This window comes from Boleophthalmus pectinirostris, unplaced genomic scaffold (assembly GCF_026225935.1).
Source record: "Boleophthalmus pectinirostris isolate CB_2022bp ecotype Guang Dong unplaced genomic scaffold, ASM2622593v1 HiC_scaffold_4, whole genome shotgun sequence".
Taxonomy (NCBI): Eukaryota; Metazoa; Chordata; class Actinopteri; order Gobiiformes; family Gobiidae; genus Boleophthalmus; species Boleophthalmus pectinirostris.
The window spans coordinates 15,866,823-15,885,927 of NW_026571353.1; the positions used below are offsets into that span (position 1 = coordinate 15,866,823).

General features: G+C 40.1%; 1 protein-coding gene across 2 annotated transcripts in view; it reads left to right on the forward strand.

Moving 5' to 3' along the window:
- The first annotated feature begins 395 nt into the window (after positions 1–395).
- pbx3b (pre-B-cell leukemia homeobox 3b) overlaps positions 396–19,105 on the forward strand; it is a 58,717-nt gene continuing 40,007 nt past the window's right edge. For both annotated transcript variants that reach the window (XM_055161595.1, XM_055161596.1), the window contains exons 1-2: positions 396–1,758; positions 2,126–2,199. In XM_055161595.1, coding sequence (XP_055017570.1) covers positions 1,511–1,758; positions 2,126–2,199 — 322 coding nt within the window. In that variant the 5' untranslated portion in view covers positions 396–1,510. The remainder of the gene's footprint in view (positions 1,759–2,125; positions 2,200–19,105) is intronic.

Consider the following 19,105-nt stretch of genomic DNA (forward strand, 5'->3'; position numbering starts at 1 on the left):
TAAAATACATTGTTGCAAGTACTCTCAGGCAACAGAGAAAAGCAGAGAACATTGGCGAAGAGACATATTTTATTTCTATTTACTTATGCCACTGTGTACCTCTGACATCCTCGCATCCCGGCTCAACAACTAGTCTGCTACCATAGCAACTGCGGAGGAGCACGGAGCAGCGCCGCCTGCGTGCACTCTGCGTGTCACTCGGGGCAACGGCCAATGAGAAGTTGCCTTCCTTTTGTGCGGAGCCCCGTGAAGATGGAGGGATGGAGTAGGCGGGCTGGAGCATCGTGCATCTGCCAGTAATAGGGTGCTGGTGTCGTCAGTCTCCGTCACAGCGTCCCCTGATTGGTGGAGGAGCTTGAGTTAGGAATAATATAAACATGTCTTCGAGTTGGCCGTTTTGAAGCGGGGCTTACGAGGGACTATGCAGTTGAACATCAAACTGTGTAAAAACTCTCATTATGTATTTGCCTGTGTTGTAGCAGGATAAATCTTTATTAGCCGTTTGAACTAGTAGCTGCAAGTGCACGCGCGGAGACACGGAGACGCGGCTGCAGGAGAAAAGAAAACGAGCGCGAGAGGGACATCATTCTAATCACCATCCGAAGTACTAGCTCTTAACATTTTGTTTTTTGGTGTTCAGGCGAGAAGTGACAAGAATATAGACCCCTCCTCTACAGGGCGGAGCGTGCATCCTCACAATTTGTATTTTTTATTTATTTATTTTTTATTTTTTTCGTATTTTCTCCCAAGCCCTGTTCCCTGGCTCTGACACGTCTGCACTGACTGAGTGAGTGGCATTGGCACACTGTCAATCGCTCACTAGCGCTGCCATCAAACAACATAAAACACACACAAGGCTCAGGCTGCAGCTCATAAATTTGAGCAGGGCGAGAGATTTTTCCTGCGCGTCGCCTTTGCACTGCACCGCAGCCTAATTATTAATTTCTTGTCGGTATTCATTTTTTTTCTAAGTATTTAACAACCTCCAACTTTTTCTATTTTTCCTTTAATTTTTAAAGCTATTCGCGCTATGTTGAGTGCATATTTTTTTGTAAATTTTGCAGGACATTTATAGTTGAACACCTGCTAAGACTATTTGCATTTATTTACACAGTGGATATTTTTGTTGCCGCTACTAAAACCACGAGGATTTTGGATTTTTTTATGAAGGAGGAGAATACGCAGGGAATCCCGTGCAAAAGAAGAGCGTGAATAAATGAGAGATCATCAAGGAGCGTTTGTGTCTATATCAGCCGTCAACGCGCAGCGAAAAGACAGATTGGCACCGGGATACGATACGATGGACACCCACCTCATTCAGCTTTGACACTTTACTTTGAATCAAGAAGCATTTTGCTTTTTTCTTGAAATACAACGTATCGTTTTGGCACTTTGGACCGTGCGTAAAATTCAACTTGGACAAAAATCTACATTTCCAAGTCGCTCTTCAGCATCCATCCCCTCGCCTCTCCATCTCAGTCTGCGTATGTTGTTGTAGCCCGTTTCGTATATGAGTTTTTCAATTTGTGTGGCTCAGTGCACAGACTCTTTAGCGGCTAATATGGACGATCAAGCCCGGATCATGCAGTCGATCGGCGGCGTGAGTCTCGCTGGCCACTCGGTACAAGGTGGCATGGCATTGCCGCCTCCACATGGACACGATGGGACGGACGGCGACGGCAGAAAACAAGACATCGGTGACATCCTGCATCAGATCATGACCATAACCGATCAGAGTCTGGACGAGGCGCAAGCAAAGTTGGTTGATTTATATGTTTTATAAGTTGGCACCGTAAACAGAGCCGCTTAACTTAACTCCCCCGTGCATCATAACAATAGGCTGTTAATGTGGTTCTAATGTGTTAACATGGTGGTACCTCTCACCAAGTTGTCACTTAGGGGATTATATAGTTTTTATTTTTCGTCTTAGTGTTGAAAGTCAGTACGCACAAGTTTCATAAAACACTAACTATGAGGAAAAATATAGAGCTGGAGATTGTTGAACAAATATTGCTAATTAGCGTATATGAACAATTCTAAAACAAGACGCAGCCTAGATAATTTTGTAAATGTACTTTAGCAGTGAACTTATTTCACTATTTGATTTTGTCTTATACTGAAACAGGAAACATGGACTGAACTGTCACAGAATGAAACCAGCACTCTTCAGCGTTCTCTGTGAAATCAAAGAAAAAACAGGTAAGACTCTTCAATGTAAACATATCTCCTCTAGCTATAAGTGAAAATATCATAGGGATATTATGTGGATTCTACCTGCAGTCCTGCACTGGCAGCAGTCATCAGGGGTTACAAGGGGACCTCTGCCCAAACCAATCAATCAACTGTTTTTAACACGCCACGTTGTGTTGTATTAGAAAAGGTATCTTCTCCATCACTGCAAAATCACTTGCTTGTGCTTTTTGACAAAGTAAGAAATGCACAACACAAAACTGATATTAAAACATTAAACATGAAATAGTTGTCATATTTATAATTGTGGCAGTTATATTGTTATTGTTGAATTACTTTAAGTACCTTTGTATAATTTTTAAGTGTAGCAACGAGTGCAGTTTAAAAAAAAAATCACAATATTTCTTATTCTGTGGTGGAATGACGCTGATTATGGATCAGATCTAATTTCCTCCTTGTGCACACTGCAAAACGTGTGTGTACCATTTTATACTGAGCCCTATACAATTCTGCATAAATCATATTTTTTATTCTAAAATAAATGTATATAAAACCAATTTTATTTATAAAATATTATATCATATTAGCATAATTTTAATCTCTTAAGATAATACAGGTGTAAATGTGACTTTCAGTATTCACATAAAATCCACTATGATTCTTGTTTTATTTGATAAAACATTACATTTATGTACATTTTGAATAGTACATTAGAAATGCTGTGTAAGTATATTTAAAGTATAAAATTTCTTCCTTGTGTTGTAAACCAGTAAACACCACAGTATCATTTGGAGAGGACGCTAGTGTGTCAGATTTGTGACCTTTTGTGCGTTTTATGAGTAAAGGGTTTAAAGGAGACCATAAAAGTTTATGAACTTCCCTAACGCACAGGTGCAGCATCGAAGGGGCACAGGGTCTGCTGCTCCACTGTTTGTATGACTGCAGAGTTAAGACAATTCACAATATATACAATTATATTTAATGTGTAACTAGGAGGTTTATTTGTGCAGAAATTGGTTGTTCAATTAACTTTTTATCAAGACCAATTTTGAAAAAATTATAATATAAGCAATACTCACGCTGACGATGATTTGGCTTCTCTAATAAAATGTTTAATTTTCATTTATTGTTGATAGTTAAATTTTTCTATGTTTTGTCGACTATTTAAATTCATTGAGAATGAAATTTTAAAAATATATATTTCACTGCAGCGTACAAGCGGTTAGCATTTTTAACGTCCAACTTGTTGCCTATCATTGTTGTAAATAACTTAAAGTAAAAAGAAAAAAAAAAAACTTCCCTAAGTTTTAACAAAGTATAACAACACAGCATTAGAATTTAGAATTAGTATTACCTTACTTTTGAACTTGATGGCTATAGGGTAATTGTAGAATTTTGGAAGTTGGAGATGCTGTCTGGCCAAATGTTGAGAATGCTCTTGTAACTGCGTTGTGGTGCAAAGGTGTGTGTCCGAGATAAGTGCGTAGCAGGTTGTGTTTTTGTGCGTAATTGTGTGTGTGTGTGTGTGCATGGTTAACCTGTACTTGAGAGTCACTACCTCCCCCTCTTAGCCACTGACAGGGCTCAGCTGGTCCGGTGGCCTCGTTGACCGCGCTTTCCCCCAGCACACAGCCAGCCTTTCTCTGCCTCAGCGTAGCATCATTCCTGGGTGCTTCCTTCAACCTTTTAATGTCCCTTTTCATGTATTCCACACACTGGGATCAATTGTCTTTTTTCTGCTTTGGGATACACCCATTTTCTCCAAATGACTTTTAATAATAAATTTGAACACGGTCCAAGAATCCTGACTGTAATTACCGCATGCATGTATCATATTATCATTGTGTGCAGATGAAAAGGCGTCATTATGTTCAAAGCCTTACACCATTTTGATGATGTTGAGATAGCGCTGTTGTCGAAAGTGCAGCATTATTAACATTTGGAGGACTTTTGAAGCTGTTAAGAAGTTTCTGGCACTCTTCTGACTGCTATTGTGAAGCCCCAGCATATTTCTGCATTGCTAATGCCCTAGAAGTATTAATTCACTTTGATATGCTAATTAGAGAGCATTATGCAAGAAATGAGATTAAGTGGCAGCATGAAGTCATTTGCCTGTCACTAAATTGAGTGTTTTTAGCAGGAGGTTTTTTCTACCCCAAATTTCCTTGCATTTTAATAAGCTAAATGTGAGATTTGGTTGAAGTGCGGCTCTTTGTCCATGTGTGTTTCTCTCTTCTTTTGAAAATCAACATTGTTTTATTATTCTTCATTTCTCCCTGTTAGAAAAGCTGCAGAGTTCCTATACCTTTCCCCTTCTGTATCTGTGTGAGGAGACAATGGATGCATTGAGTAGACATGGTGTGCGATTCAGATGAGTTCTCCAGCTCTCCTGCCCTGTGTGCTCAGTTTGTCTTCTCCTGCTGGCTACTCCCTTCTTGTCTGTGGAAGAGCAGCAGCAGCAGCAGTGGGAGCGGCAAGAATAACAAAGGTGAAAGATTACCTCCATATGGTATTTCTGACCAGGAAAAGAGAGGTTCTGTGGCAAGACTCCTCTTTGATGTGAGCTTTAATCAATAGAAAGAGATTACAGAAAACTATTACAGGCTAAATCACACAGTGCTACGGAGAGGCTTAGCCCGTCTCCGCTGCTCTCCCAGCTGCGTGGCGCTCCTTTTGGCTGCGTATTGACTTGTTGTTTTCATGACCTTTGACTCGGCAGGTTCACGAGCGGGGGGGATGTCTGCAGAGGTAGAGATGTGTCTGCTCCGGTCCAACTCTTTGATGCAGTGGATTATGGGAAAACTTCTCTTATTTCACAAATGCTGTAATTTTGCACTTACTGGATCTGTTTAAAATACTTTTGAATGTATGTATGAGCAAGCATGAATGGACTGTCTAATATTGAGCTGTGGACAGTGTGGTAACTAAATACAATGGTGGATGGGCCATAATTAACCACATGCAAGGCTGACTAAAAGCATTACCTGCCGTAAATAGAGTTAGAACTGAGGAGGTAAGCATTTCTGAAATCTTCTGGGAGCATTCATTTCAGTGTTCCCTGACATTCTTAATGAGTCTTCGGACTACTAATGACTTATTACAAGTAAATGAATCAAATTACTATTAGTTTTTGTGTGTTAAGCTAAGGCCACATACGCGTCTATATTGGACTTGCATTCATGTAAACGCTACAGTAAAGAGCTGACAGAACACAAAGCCATTGAGCAGCAGAGACAATTGACTTTGCTGGCTTTTTGTATGCGAGACCCCAGCGATGCGGCTGCACTGACTAGATAGTGTTGTGGCGAATGGCGCGCACACAGCTGGGGTCCTGACTGCTGCTCTGGCTCTGCTTCCTCCTCTAAAGCGCAGAGAGGGACCAGGGAGCATGTGCCTTTTATCTGAGCGCTTCCCCAATACCCATCAGCCCACATGAAAAGCCAGGACAGAGCCAGACAAAGACGAGCACAAAGAATCAAGCCATTGCCTTTCTATTGGAGATAGATACTTGAGCTCCACGGCTGCTCCTCAAATCTGCTTTGTGCCCCGGCATACGCTGACGTCCCCCTCATCTGCTCGCGTCTCTCTCCCTCTACCCTGCTCCGAGCTATTTCCGCGGGCTCCTGTGCGATCAACAGCTCATAATTGTTTTTTGCACATACGTTATGCAAATGAGGCTTTATGGCAACTGGCATAACAATTAGCATCCTCCAACAATATTTTAGTAGGTTAATTGCAAAATTTCTGAATTGTACATCTGAGTTGTTAATTAGGCATGACAGAGGTGGTGAAATAGTTATCTCCAGGCAGTGGCAGCCAGCGAAAGCCTGCTTGGGATGCAAAAAGGAAGGATTGATTGAAATGAGTGTGCAGCACAAGGAGCAGGGGGCTGTGGAGTCTGGTTGTTTAGACTGAGGCTGAATAAAAAAGTGTGGATAACAAGGCGACTTCAAACTGATAGATTGTGTTTTAGTGTTAAGAAGATTAGCTTTTTATTGCCACTAAAGTTAATATTGTTATCCTTTTGCTTTTCAGCACAGGTTCAAATAGGTCTGGGCAGTATTGACAAAAGTGAATATCTCTATATTTGTTTACATTATGTCGATAGCAATATTCAGACAGTGTTTTAACAGTGCATCAGGAATGTGCTAAAATATGCCTGAAAATGTCTGGATTAGGGTTCAAGGATCACACAAAACAGTAGTAAACCATAAAATTAACCACTTAAGAGCAGAAATATCACTTTATACACTAGACAGTTGTATTTTTAATCAGATCTTTTTGCTGACACTTTTTAACTACAGATTATATACTTGATATACAAATTTTGCATCTCTAGAACAATAATTGCCGTATTATCTATTTTTCAAAATATGTCTCATCTATAGGTTGAAAATAATGATTATGTTAAATTTCTAAATCTCTCAGACTCTCAGAGTATTTTTTATCAGTTCAATTAATTGAAAAGCATTAAACATAATTATGCATAAATATAACTTTTTGCCCCTTATTAAGAAAAGGTCAAATTAAGGATGTGTTTTTTTTTTTTTTGCTATAGCACATCTTAATTAAGCTCTGGGCATGACACAGTGGCGTTTATTTATTTTCCCCTCTGTGGTGGCATCTCCAGTGTCACCATGTTCATTACTGTGTCAGAGTATATGTAAAGCCATAGAGGCGGCTGTTATTAGTGTAAAAAGGGTAGAGAGTGAAAGACTGGTGCAAAAGCTAGTCCCCTCTCCCAGTAATGACGCTGCTATTTATAGGCCCCTATTTCATTAGCTCTAGTGTTTCAGGGAAGACTTTTTCTCATGGGACAATAGACAGCATGATGTTCATTTACTCTGTACATATTACTTTTGGACAGATAACTGACCTATAGTTAGTGGCTACAGTGGAAACAAGTACTCTGGCATTCTGTTTGACAATGGTGCTTTCTAAATAATACGCACTCCAACAGGTGATATGCCCTCTTCTGTGTTGGACATCATCAGTGGTTAAAATGAACATAGACACTTAGAGTCTAAACAATAGCTGTACCATAAGATTGTCTCTTCATACAGAGCACATGAGAATCCACACTGTTTCTTCCTCATTTACAAGCCTTGAAAATGAAGCCCCTCTCCCCCATTGTTCCATATGCCATTGTTCCACATGTTTCATACATTACAATGATATATTGAAGGCAGAAATGGGAAAAAGACTGCAATGCAATGAAATTTTAATCAGCGTCTTCTGCTGCTTTAATAAGGCAAATAATTCTTATTGGCTGCCGCTGTGTTAAGATTTCTAATATTTAATTCATAACAAACCTTGCATTATTCTGCTTTTGCCCTAAGACAAGCTTCTCTCTCTGCCGCTGTGCCAGAAGCCAACCAGGGAACCGCACACTGAGCACTTTTCTTGATCTGTTATGGTGAGGTACATTCTTTATTGATGCTGTCCTTGTATGCATTTTTTATTTTAATTGTAGTAGAGGAGGTGAATAGATGCATGCAGTGGACAAAGATGTACTTGAGATGTACTTGTAACTTCAGATGAATTTTACTCTAGTAGTTTAAAGTAGTTATTATTAAGTACAAGAGATATTATGTGAACAAACTATAACAGGGATTTGCTGTGATTTCAGTTTTATTACTGAAGAAAACAAAATAATTTTATTCCAAAACATGTAGTAAATGTAACTCTTTACTAGCTCGCTTGTGTGATAAGGCCAGTCAGTGGGACCCCTATTTTAAAAACTTTATATTTTCCTAAGTTGCTTTAGTTGCTTTTCTAAGTCATGGAGCGATGGCAAGGGGCCAGTGGTGAGGTGCTGTCTCATGTTACAGTGAACCATTGGACTTTGTTTTTGTCTCTCTCGCTCAAACGGCTTAATTGGTGTCAGAGCCCCAGGGAGAGAGGCCTGAAACGCAGCCACGCCGCTCCTGTCTTCCCTCAAAAACCAGGAGGAACGGCCGGCGTCTGCTGGTGAATGAGCACTAAGCTGTGGCGTAACAATACCCAATGATGTTTGGGATGACAGAAATTAATATGCGCTTGCTCCCAGAAAAGCTATGATTAATGACGGTGAGCAGGGGAATGCTGTCCCTCCTTTTAGTCCTCTTTGATGGGGAGTGAAAAGCCAAAAAAAAAAAAAGCAAAAAAAAAAGCTGGTTCTCCTCTCTTTAGAAAGTGGAGGTCATCCAGAGTACATTACTGCTATTCTTCTCTTGGTTTTTCCTGCAGCACGTGTCAGGAGCGGACTGAGAGCTTGTAATGAATTTTGGAATGATTCACTAACACGGTGAGCACTAGTCTATTGTCCGGTGGCGCGCAGCCCAGACACACATTTGAGTATGTTTTAGTGAAAAAAAACATTGTGCATTTCAAGTGTTGCTTTCACTCTTGTCTTCTCTATGAAACGTGATATTTCCACATTGATCCCGAGCCAAATGCGAACAAAATGGTGGTGTGCTGTTGCCATGATAATGATCTGTATGTGTTGTGTCCTAGGAGGAGACGCATGAATATTTAATTGTGTCTGCTGGAGAGATCCCCAGACCCTTCTGTTCATTTCTTACTTTCTCTCTAATGCCTTTCCACACTCGCAGGTACTCCCTCTCTAAAGTAATGGAGAATTAAAGCGCGCATTAAAATCCTACAAATAGCAATGTAAGGGATTTTCCTTATAAGGACATTTGTCTCGGCAACAACACCACATTTAAATGCCGAGTTTTGACAGGGGGCATTCTGCTGACACAGTGCACCTCGTCTCACGTTTGCTCCTCAAATAAGCATTTCCTCTGTCAGGGTGATTGATATGTATTAGGCATGCACTTTTTACATCACAGGGGCTTGGGAAGATGATGCGAGTGCACGGATATGAGTTTTAAACACTGAATGCGTCCTCCTCCCTCTCTCCTCTCTCTCTTATATTGATCTATTTGTGTTGCTGGAGTGGCAGGTGCTATACGGAGACTGTGTCAGCTTTGATTGTTTGTGTCAGGGATCCAAGCCGACGCAGAGCTCTCTCACTGTTCATCACTGCTCCTGCTTTCTTCTGATGAATGGCAGAGAGCCGCACACATCCGCTAAAACTCACCATGAATCAGCCATGGCCTCCTCCCTTTGTTTATATATACTTGTACCTGTTTGTATGTGTGTCAGGACCAGTTAAGGACAGGCGTTTCTTATGGAGGTGTTTGAAAAAGTATATACTGCCAGATTTCAGGAATGTGGCAATCCTAACCTTTTTTGATTTTGCGATTTAAGTTACATTACAAAATGAGTGAATTAAGTCTTCCTTATATTTAATTAACAAAATAACAGAATATTTTATGAAAGGATCTATTACGTGTTAGGGCTGGCCTCATTTGATCAATAATGATTTTTGATATGATATTATTAAAAGGAAATACAAATACCAGTATTAATTTTCTAAACAGACTTTTAATAATTGCCATTTAAAACAGGAACATTGTCACATTTCTTACTTCATAGTCGCCACTCTGTTCCAAATCAAATCATTTTACTGAGAGGATTGGTTGTGAACCTCTCCATTAAAAAGATCCAAGCTGATCACTGACTATTAGAAAGGACTAAATCACTCTCTTGATTATCACACACCCTTAGTGTATTGACACCTACTCTGACTTCTACTCTAGATACTTAAAACTCAAGTCAATCTTTTCATCATGTAATTCTATCAAATATTGAAAACCAGTTGAAATAGTGCTGGCTGTAACTTGTACTATGTGTTGGCAGGCTCTCTTGTATGGCTCTAAAGGTGAGCAGACTGAGAGCTCTGTATGCGGATCACGGCATCTCTCTTGCGGGCGTCCAAAGGGGAGCGTGGAGTGGCACAGTTAATTTATTTAATGACTGAGCGTCTTCTATCTCCCCAGCCCTGATTAGGATCCATGCTTGATGAAGGCAGCGATACGGGAATGTACGCTGCCCCTAGGCATTCCTGCATATAAGCTCATGACTTATTTTTTCAAAATCTTCAAGTGGATCCATGGAGTTAAGTATTTTATTCGTCTTTATTTTATTTCAAATAGAACGTAAATAACTTATAGTATTGTTTTGTTTTTTCATAATACTAAGATATAGGATTTAGATCACAATGCATTTCAAACAAGTTGGGACACACACGACGTAGTAAAACTAACTACATCTACAGTTCATCATTGTGCAACTATTTGGCAGGCAATTTTTGTAACATTGTGTTTTATTCCTACCAGTTACTTTTCTATAAATTTTTGTATCTTGTATCTTAATTTTTGACGTAATGCTCCATCAAATTTACATTTTTATTATGTATCGCAAAGAAGTGCTGCATACCACTTGTCCGGAAATGTCCTAACTTATTGATGAACAAAGTAAAGCGTGACCATTTCCAGTTGTACTACTGATACAAATGCTCTGATTAAAGGCGAGAGTGGTGTGATGAAGACAGAGTACTGTGTATGTGTGTAAACGTGGGAAAGCCAAACAGTGTGTGGTGTCCCCGTGCCAGCGCAGGCCTGTCAGCATCGGGGGGCTGCAGTTGTAAAAATCCTGACCTTCCTCTCTGCCAGCATCGCTCCCCCCTCTCTCTCTCTCTCACTCTCTCCCCCTCTCTCTCCAAGCCAGAGTGCTGCCCGTACACCCAGAGCCCGCTGTGGGAGGGAACATAAACACACTAAGAAGGACAGGCAGTGGAAAAAACGCCGTAATTGCGAGGGAGGCAGTAGTAGTAGTACTTGGAAGGGGTGCGGGGTAGGTTGAAGTAATGAAATACTTCTTGGAGCTATCATGACTGAGGAGCGAGAGAGAGAAAAGGAGGGAAAAAACACTCCTCTTTGGCTTGTAACATTTCCACGAGCCATCATCAGTAATGCCGCCGCAGCCTCACAAACCAGAAATTATTTCTTCAGGCGTCGCTGTCAAGTGTTATTCAAATAACACCGGGCTCACATTTGAATAACAGCCGACATTTTGAATTAATTAATCAGACAAGATAGTCTGGGCCTTTTCTCATTAGTCTACAGGTCAGGCTGGCGAAGATATATGCGCCGGTGATGATATACTTGTCTTTAATAGTGATTTATGGAGATTTTGGATTGTACTCGATTTGTCAAAGGCCCCGCGAGCTGAAAAATAGGACAGTGCATATTTCATTACCTAATCTTTGATACACTCTGTGATGCTAAAAGATACAGCAGTGTTGTGAAGATGCAGTGGCTCCCCTAGTGCACACGGACATTTAATCTCCTCACATAGACCTCTTCCCATTTCACTTTTCCTACGCAATTAAGCCGCGGCTGTAAATGATAAGTGTGTGGTCGTTTAATTATCATGGTGTAAAAATAGAGTTCCTGTCTTTGAGAGGATTCCATTAACTCACTCAATACCCATGTCACACAGGAGACGACATGCTTTGGTTTGGTATTTACACACACTTACTTTGAGCTGGACTTGTAAAAGTGATACTTTATGTTTAGGTGGTTGGTCATGCAGGAGTCGGTGTAAACATTAGCATGCTGTCACCTCTTCTCATTACTAACTCACACACTTTATTTGAATACATTTATTAATTAGCTAAAGAAGACAGCTTACACTTGGTTTTGCACTTTTGTGAGTCTATGCGTATTTCCTGTATCTTCTGTCAGAAGGCTGTTGCCATTCTGGTGAGCAGCCCACACAAAATGCACCAACACCGCTGTGACAAAACATTCAAATAAATTGCTGTCAGTGGTGCCGAAACACCAAGTGCAGCGATTTCTATCTGACATGTGGAAGCCCCAGACATGCAGTCCTGACAAGTAACGCGCGCGGCACCTGTGAGAGACGCGCGATAAAAATCAGGATCCGCCTGATCCCCAGCATAACAATACCTATCATTATTTGATATTATTACTCTTCTTTAAGAGAGAGCTCAAGATGGGCAGATAGTGTGCTGTGAGTGTGCAGGCTTTTAAAAAGGCTGGATAATAAATGACCTGCTTTAGCATAGCTACACTTTATTTATATATTTCATAAATGATTCAGCCACTCGCCATATCAACAAGTATGGGCTTATATGCAATATGATGTTATGGACGTATTCACAAACATCACAGCTTAAAGAATAAACTCACCCAGGAAATATAATGTTGCATTTCAGTAAATTAATATTTTTGAATTTTTTGTTGTTTTTTGATGTGCATAGTCACTTATTCATGTAATATATGACAGGAATTCTTTAGCAATAATTTATGACATTACTAGAATAACTAATATCTTATTAATTACACTTTTCATTATATTTGAAATCACTGAAATTGATAAATACTTGAAATATCAAGTTAGCTTTTATGTGTATCATTATATTCCTTTATATTTTATGTAAGCAAATATTGTAAATTTATTTTTTGTTGCATCTGGAATACAATCATAGGCTCTTTATTTTCAAAGCTGGGAGAAAAATAACAGCTAAGTGAGTCCCATTTCACTTATTTTCATTCCAAAACATAATTGACTGAAAAATCAATTTAAGTGGTAAAAATGGCTTTTAGAAAGACAAAAGGCTCGGAATGGGACACATCATCCATTCTGTGGCGCATTGTTTTTTTCTCTCCCTTATAGGTTACTAATGAGGAATCGGCCCTCATTATGATTTTAAGGATGAGAGAGGAAAGCTTTTAATTAATGATATGTAAATGGTTCTGAATTGATTATGTTAGAATATCAAGAGAGATGGGTAGAAGCTGGTGTAATATATTTTAATTAAGAATTAATTAAAAATGATGGCAATTTTAGAACCTTGCACAAAATGGAAGAATTTATTCTCTGTCACCAGTGAATCAACCATGGACTAAATAAACAGGTTGAATTTGTATGTATTTAGACTGTCAGAAAGGATTATCTGGGAAATTAAAAAATATAGTGGCATGTTGCTGGTGGGCCACAGGCTGGCTACTGCGGGGTTAATGGTGATATATCTCATTCTTAATTCATGAGTTGTTCCTGGCCTGTGTTCGGTGGATCGATACACTGTGTTTCCTTTTTGAATCTTGTGTCTGCAATTAGATTTGTAACGTAAAACACGATTATGACCAGTCCACGAATGCTCCTTTTTATCACTTGTGGCAACTCTGCTCATTCCCTCCAAAAGATGTGAGTTTGTTTATGAGTTAAAAAGATTTGTGTGAATAAAATGAGTTGTGACGAGACATGGACCCTAGTTAACCTTTTAATTGCTATCTGTTTTCTTTCATTTGTTCTTCAAGGCCAGAGGAAAGCCGGAGATGTTGGCTGCATTAAGCGCATGTGCTGCTATTAAAGCTGGAGAGGTCTTTGTTTTGTGCTAACGGTGGCATGCATGCTTGGTGCTAAACTCGGCGATCAATGGCAAAGCGGCTGCTATCACACAGTGGGAGCAGGCGTAGCTCAGGGGGGAGGGAGCGGGGGGTCCCTGGTGGTTCATTTTGATTGGAGCGCAGAGTTTTGTGTTGAAAGGCGAGGGAGAGACAGGCTGTTGGAAGTAAATCCCCGCGGATCAGTTAGAGCTTTGCTACCAAAACACCTTGATATTCCTGGGAACATTTGCTTAGGAAGAGAATGAATTTAAATAAATGTGCTACGAAAGCGTGCCATGATCTAAAGCGCTTCTGAAGGTTTGTGTGTTCACAGAAAGCACTGCGTATCTAAGGCTGGGAATTAATTTACAATACACATTCTGAATCAGGGTAAATTGCTGCAGCATAAAAATGGAAAATCAATGTTGCTGTATTTTGTCAATAACTGACTGCATGTATCCTAGGAGCGTTTTCTTTAGCACATAAAATGCACGATAGAAGAAAGGAGGCAAGAGAAAGATTACACTAAAGGTGTGGAGTAGACAGGGCAGTGTACAGGAGAGCTTTATATGCTAAGCAATGTGTTAGAGCAGGGAGGATGTGCTGCTTAGATGGAGGGAGTGTTGAATGGGTTATTAGCCCAAGCCCCCCTCTCATACCAGGTCAATTCTAAAGGCATCACCTCACTATACAGTGTGCGACATAGACACATACACAGGACACTCGGGGACAGGCCGTGTGCATGCATGCATATATATATAGTCAATGCACACCCATGGCTGGCAGAGGAGCGTCTTTTTGACACCTGCAACTAGTTGCAATACATCACTGTCAGGATCGCTTTCTCCACCTATCCGCATTTGCACGTTAGTTATCCATGGAGGCCTTCGTCAAAAAGTTGAGCAGACTTGACGTGAGCTCCCTCGTGGGAACAGGAAAGGTGAAGTTGTGCTGGGAGGTGCTATGGCGGGTGTCACCACCAGGAGTGTGCTCTGCAACCAACAGCCTTGTTAATGGCAACTGAAGAGCGAAATCATGATTATATTAAATCATACAAATATTATGAGTATTATGGAGCCAGTCAATTATGACTCTTAATTTTTTAACATTACTATATTACCCCATAGTTCATAGTGTCTTTATATGTGAATGCCTTACTGGGACACTGTAATTACATGTTAATATTACTGTATGCCTGCACATATAGTGTATGGCCCTTCCTGTGTGAGCTAAGTGCTAGTTGAGTGGACTTTGCCAGTGGCTGTGCTCCTGGTTAGCAGCAGTGCACTGGTGGTGTCCAGAGAGGAGTGAGCTAGAAGCAGGGTGGGGGTGGAGGGGTCAGCGTCTGAGCGGCTGATGGGAGCCAGAACATGAAACAATGCCGGGGGAACGTCTGGTGGGTTCGCTGCACAGAATTACAAGCGAGGGAGCAGGCCTGCTGAGGCAATTACAGCTTAATGGGGTCATTTGGAAGGCAATTGCCAGGGGTTAATGTAGTATGGAGAGATGAGGTGAGATTGAAGTGAAATTTTTGGCTAGAAAATGTGTTCAAATGAAAAGGGAGCAGGCAGAAGAGTTGCACTGTGATGCGGTGGGAGGTTGATTAGGGAAACTGGAATGTGGGCTTTGGCTGCCACACGGACACAAGCGGAGCACTGCTATGGCCAGTACTGAGGCCAACCAAAAAAGTCCATGCTGGAATAGTATGTATTTTTCCTCTCTCTTTAGCACATATCCATCTATTTTAACAGTAAATTTCTGAATTTCTGAAACAGAAGGGTACATTTATATTTTGAACCGACACACTAATGCTTTCTTCTTCCCTAAATGTTACAAAGGAGAGCATATCAAAGAAACTAGAAGGCACCTCTGAGCAAGGGGATCAAAAGGCTCATTATGTGCTGTTACGTTAGCCAGTTCATTACCTTAATTGCCCAACATAATCCTGTGATGGCGGGGGGTACTGTAGCTTTGGGAAAGAACAGTTGCCAGGACCAGAGAGTGGGTCTCTTCTCCTTCTGATCCCTCCCTGATCTGTAGCACACAAACCGATCTCGCCAATGCCAAACTTTGATCAAAGCCACATTTATTTCAGGTCAGCCATGCAAGCTCCCCTGGTACTTGTATTTTGCGACCAAGAGGACTGCCCAGGTTGCCATATGAAAAGATTGTACTGACCAGTCGAAAACAATAGCATAACTGACTTCCCATGTCTTAAGCATTTTTACATGATTATGCAGGAGATCCTATGTGCTCAGAGCAGACTCACTGTATTGCTGTCTCTCTCTCTCCCTGCATCGTCTGTGAAGCCCGCCCCTCCTCTCCTCTCCCCTCTACACAGGATTTTGGCCAGCAGCCGGCCACTTCAGCGAGGCACATTTTCCCAGGCTCCCTAAAGGCTATTTTAGCAGGATTCCCATTAGGTCTTTAGTCATTACCAATGTTCCAAATCATTTACAGAAGAATCTATTTACTTTATGTGGTAATGGATTCATTTGACAGTACTTGGTTGAGAGAAACTTGGTGTTTAACGTCTTCCCAATTGGATCGGTATGCGTGTTTACTACATTTATTTCGAGCGATTATAAAGTGCATAGTGACAGGCTTTTTTTTCCCTAATTATTACTTAGTTTGGTGGAATAGTACCTGTGGTAAATGAGAGAGTTGTAAAAGAGAATACCTCTACCTATGTTATCAACGCTGAACATTCTATTCAGAATGCAGAGACAATTTACGCACAAGGAAGGCAATTTCATGACAGATCAAACATAGATTTAATAAAATAGATGTGTTGTCACCATATTTTTAGTCTAATTATAACTACTTTGGAAATTAGACAAGTTTTGGCCCTTGTTAATGTTATGGTTGCTAGGTAACAGCCATGGAATTATGTTTATGTCACATCTGCTGCCCGTGTCCAACCAGGAAGTAAAATAATAAACTTGAACAACATTGCAAAAGTAGAAAAAACTAGTAAAATATAATGATGTGTAGTCTAACTGTCATATGCACTTTAAACCAGCCCTCTTCATGTACTACAGTGCTATTGGTGGGTGCAGGCAGAGTACAGCAATGTGTATGAGCTGCAGGAAAATGAAGTGTGATGCAAGCGTGTTGTCATTTTGGAGTGACAAATAGACAGTGGCAGAGCGTCAGAGCGAGGGGAGAGAGCAGAATGGTGTCACTGACAAACTGCGGCGACCTTTGGGTCCTTTGGCCTCCAGAGTGTCAGCTGCCACTGTTTACCTCAGGTCAGCAGCAGTGTGAACAGGCCCAGCCCCTGTGGAGAGAAGCTGTGCGCCCATCCAAATCAATATCATAACAAGGCTTTATATCTTACTGAATGCATGTTTGTCTTTATGTCTGCAGGTGGGCTGTAAATAATTACAATAATTCACCTTGTAGTAACTTGTCAAAATAGACATAAAACATATGAAATGGGCATTTTCTCCAGCTAGATACTGCTAACCACAATCTTGGTTCAAGATACGGGAATGGCTGTGAGTGCCACGTTGTGATGGCACACTGCATGTTGCTGACAGGTGACCAGACGGATGGGTCAAATGCAGTGGGCATCACTATGGGCACTATAAAGTAGGGTTGTTAAAAGTATTGAAAATTTGGTATTATTGGTATTGAGTATCTAAGAATAAATTACTTCATATCGAAATAGACATTTTAGTATAGTGACAACACTACAAAATCTATCTAGTTTAACCTTCTAAACCTAAAGCTTAACTGTGAAAGTACCTGTGTAATTTAAAGACAATTGTTTCTTTATCTGAGTTACATTATTTGGCATTGTGCAGTGCAGTCTTCCTTTTTAGTGAAGAGGAACTTGTTTATAGTGGTGAATGTACATAGTGCATATTTGCTAGGTCTTAAATTGTGGTTCATAAAACAGATGCAGTGCAGTGGCATAGTGGGAGCCTGATGCTTGGCTTGCAAGCACTTCTCATTCCCCTATTTCATGTCACCAAAGCATCCCATCAAAGCCCTGCATCCTGATGTAAGGTAGAAAAAAAATCAATGGCGCAATCTTTTCTTTTTGCCTCCTCCAATCCGTAATTGAAATGGAAAATCAAATGAACGGCAAGCAGATAATTGTTTTATCAATATTCCCTGCTTGCCCTACAAGGGTCAGTGCAGAATGATCATGAGTCGGGGATATGACGAGGACAAAATGTGAAATTGAACAGCTAGGAGGCAATAAATCAGCCCTGACAACTAAGAGTGACCAGCATGTAGCGGCAGCAGGCAGCTCTCCCTTCACACCGCGTCCGAAAGCTGTCCACACTAAATAGGGAATATTCATCTCGTTATTGTTGCACTTAATATTGCTATCAAATTTTTTTCTAAGAGTCCAGACGGGAAGTCAAGGTCATGGGGGCTATTATTGTTGTCATTGTTAGTCTGTGATATTGAGACTATAATAGAGGGCATAGCTCTGGGCCAAGGAAAAGCAAGCAAGGCATTTAGCCATTTGCAAGATAATGTTTGTACCACTATTATTAAAAGTATTACCTTTTACTACCTTTAATTATTTTTGTTTGGGCACTGTTTTAATGATTTTGTGATATATAAAAAGTACAAAACAAGTACCAAAAGCCTAAATACATTTCAAAGGTGCACTAAATATATTTATATATATTTGACCTGTAACATTGCCTCAACTTCCCGTCAAGTTTAATGCAATTCGGAACATTCTTGGCAAAGCAATAACAGAGACAAACAGGGCAGAGGCTCCACCAGAAAAGTTACATAGTGCACCATTAATCAAGCCTTGTATTTCTTGTAATAATTGCAAATAAAACTGTTCCTTGATAACGGACAACCTAAACCACATGGTGTCCCTCTCCGTCTGCCTCATCCGGTCACGGAGCATTGACAAAAATATGAAATTGATTTGGTTGAAGGGTGTTAAGGAGCCGACAGGAGAATGTCACAAACAATGAATGGTCAAAGCTTTGAGGAAAATCAATGACAGAGGTTGGAGTCTACAGTGATACTTGGCTGTGTTACACCGGTCCTGGAAAAAGAGCTGTCTTCAGGTATTTCCGCTGTGTGAACAAGCAGATTATGATGAAAGTGAAATATAGTGAAAAAAATAATAATATATATATATATATATATATATATATGTATGTATATGTATATATATATATATATATATATATATATATATATATATATATGAGAGTTATATATAGTTATATAACTATTAACTATTATTATTTAACTGTGCATATAACTGAAAGGTTTTCATTCCGCACTCTTCTCTCCAATTTATGTCTCTCTTTTTTTATTTTAATCTTCATGATTATTTATGTTTTGATTTGTTTTTATTATGATTTTAATGTATTTCTTATTCTGTAAAGCACTTTGAATTACTTTGTGTACGAATTGTGCTATACAAATAAACTTGCCTTGCCTTGCCTTACCTATATAATTGTTGCAAAACTGTGCAGATAGTAGATTAAATACATTTATGTGTTATTTATTTGTATGTTTTGATATCACTCCATTCACCATTCTTGGGACTAACATTCATCTGGCTCGATCTGTAATCAGTAAAATGAAGGTACACAATTGGCAGAGTGTCTTTCAAGTGG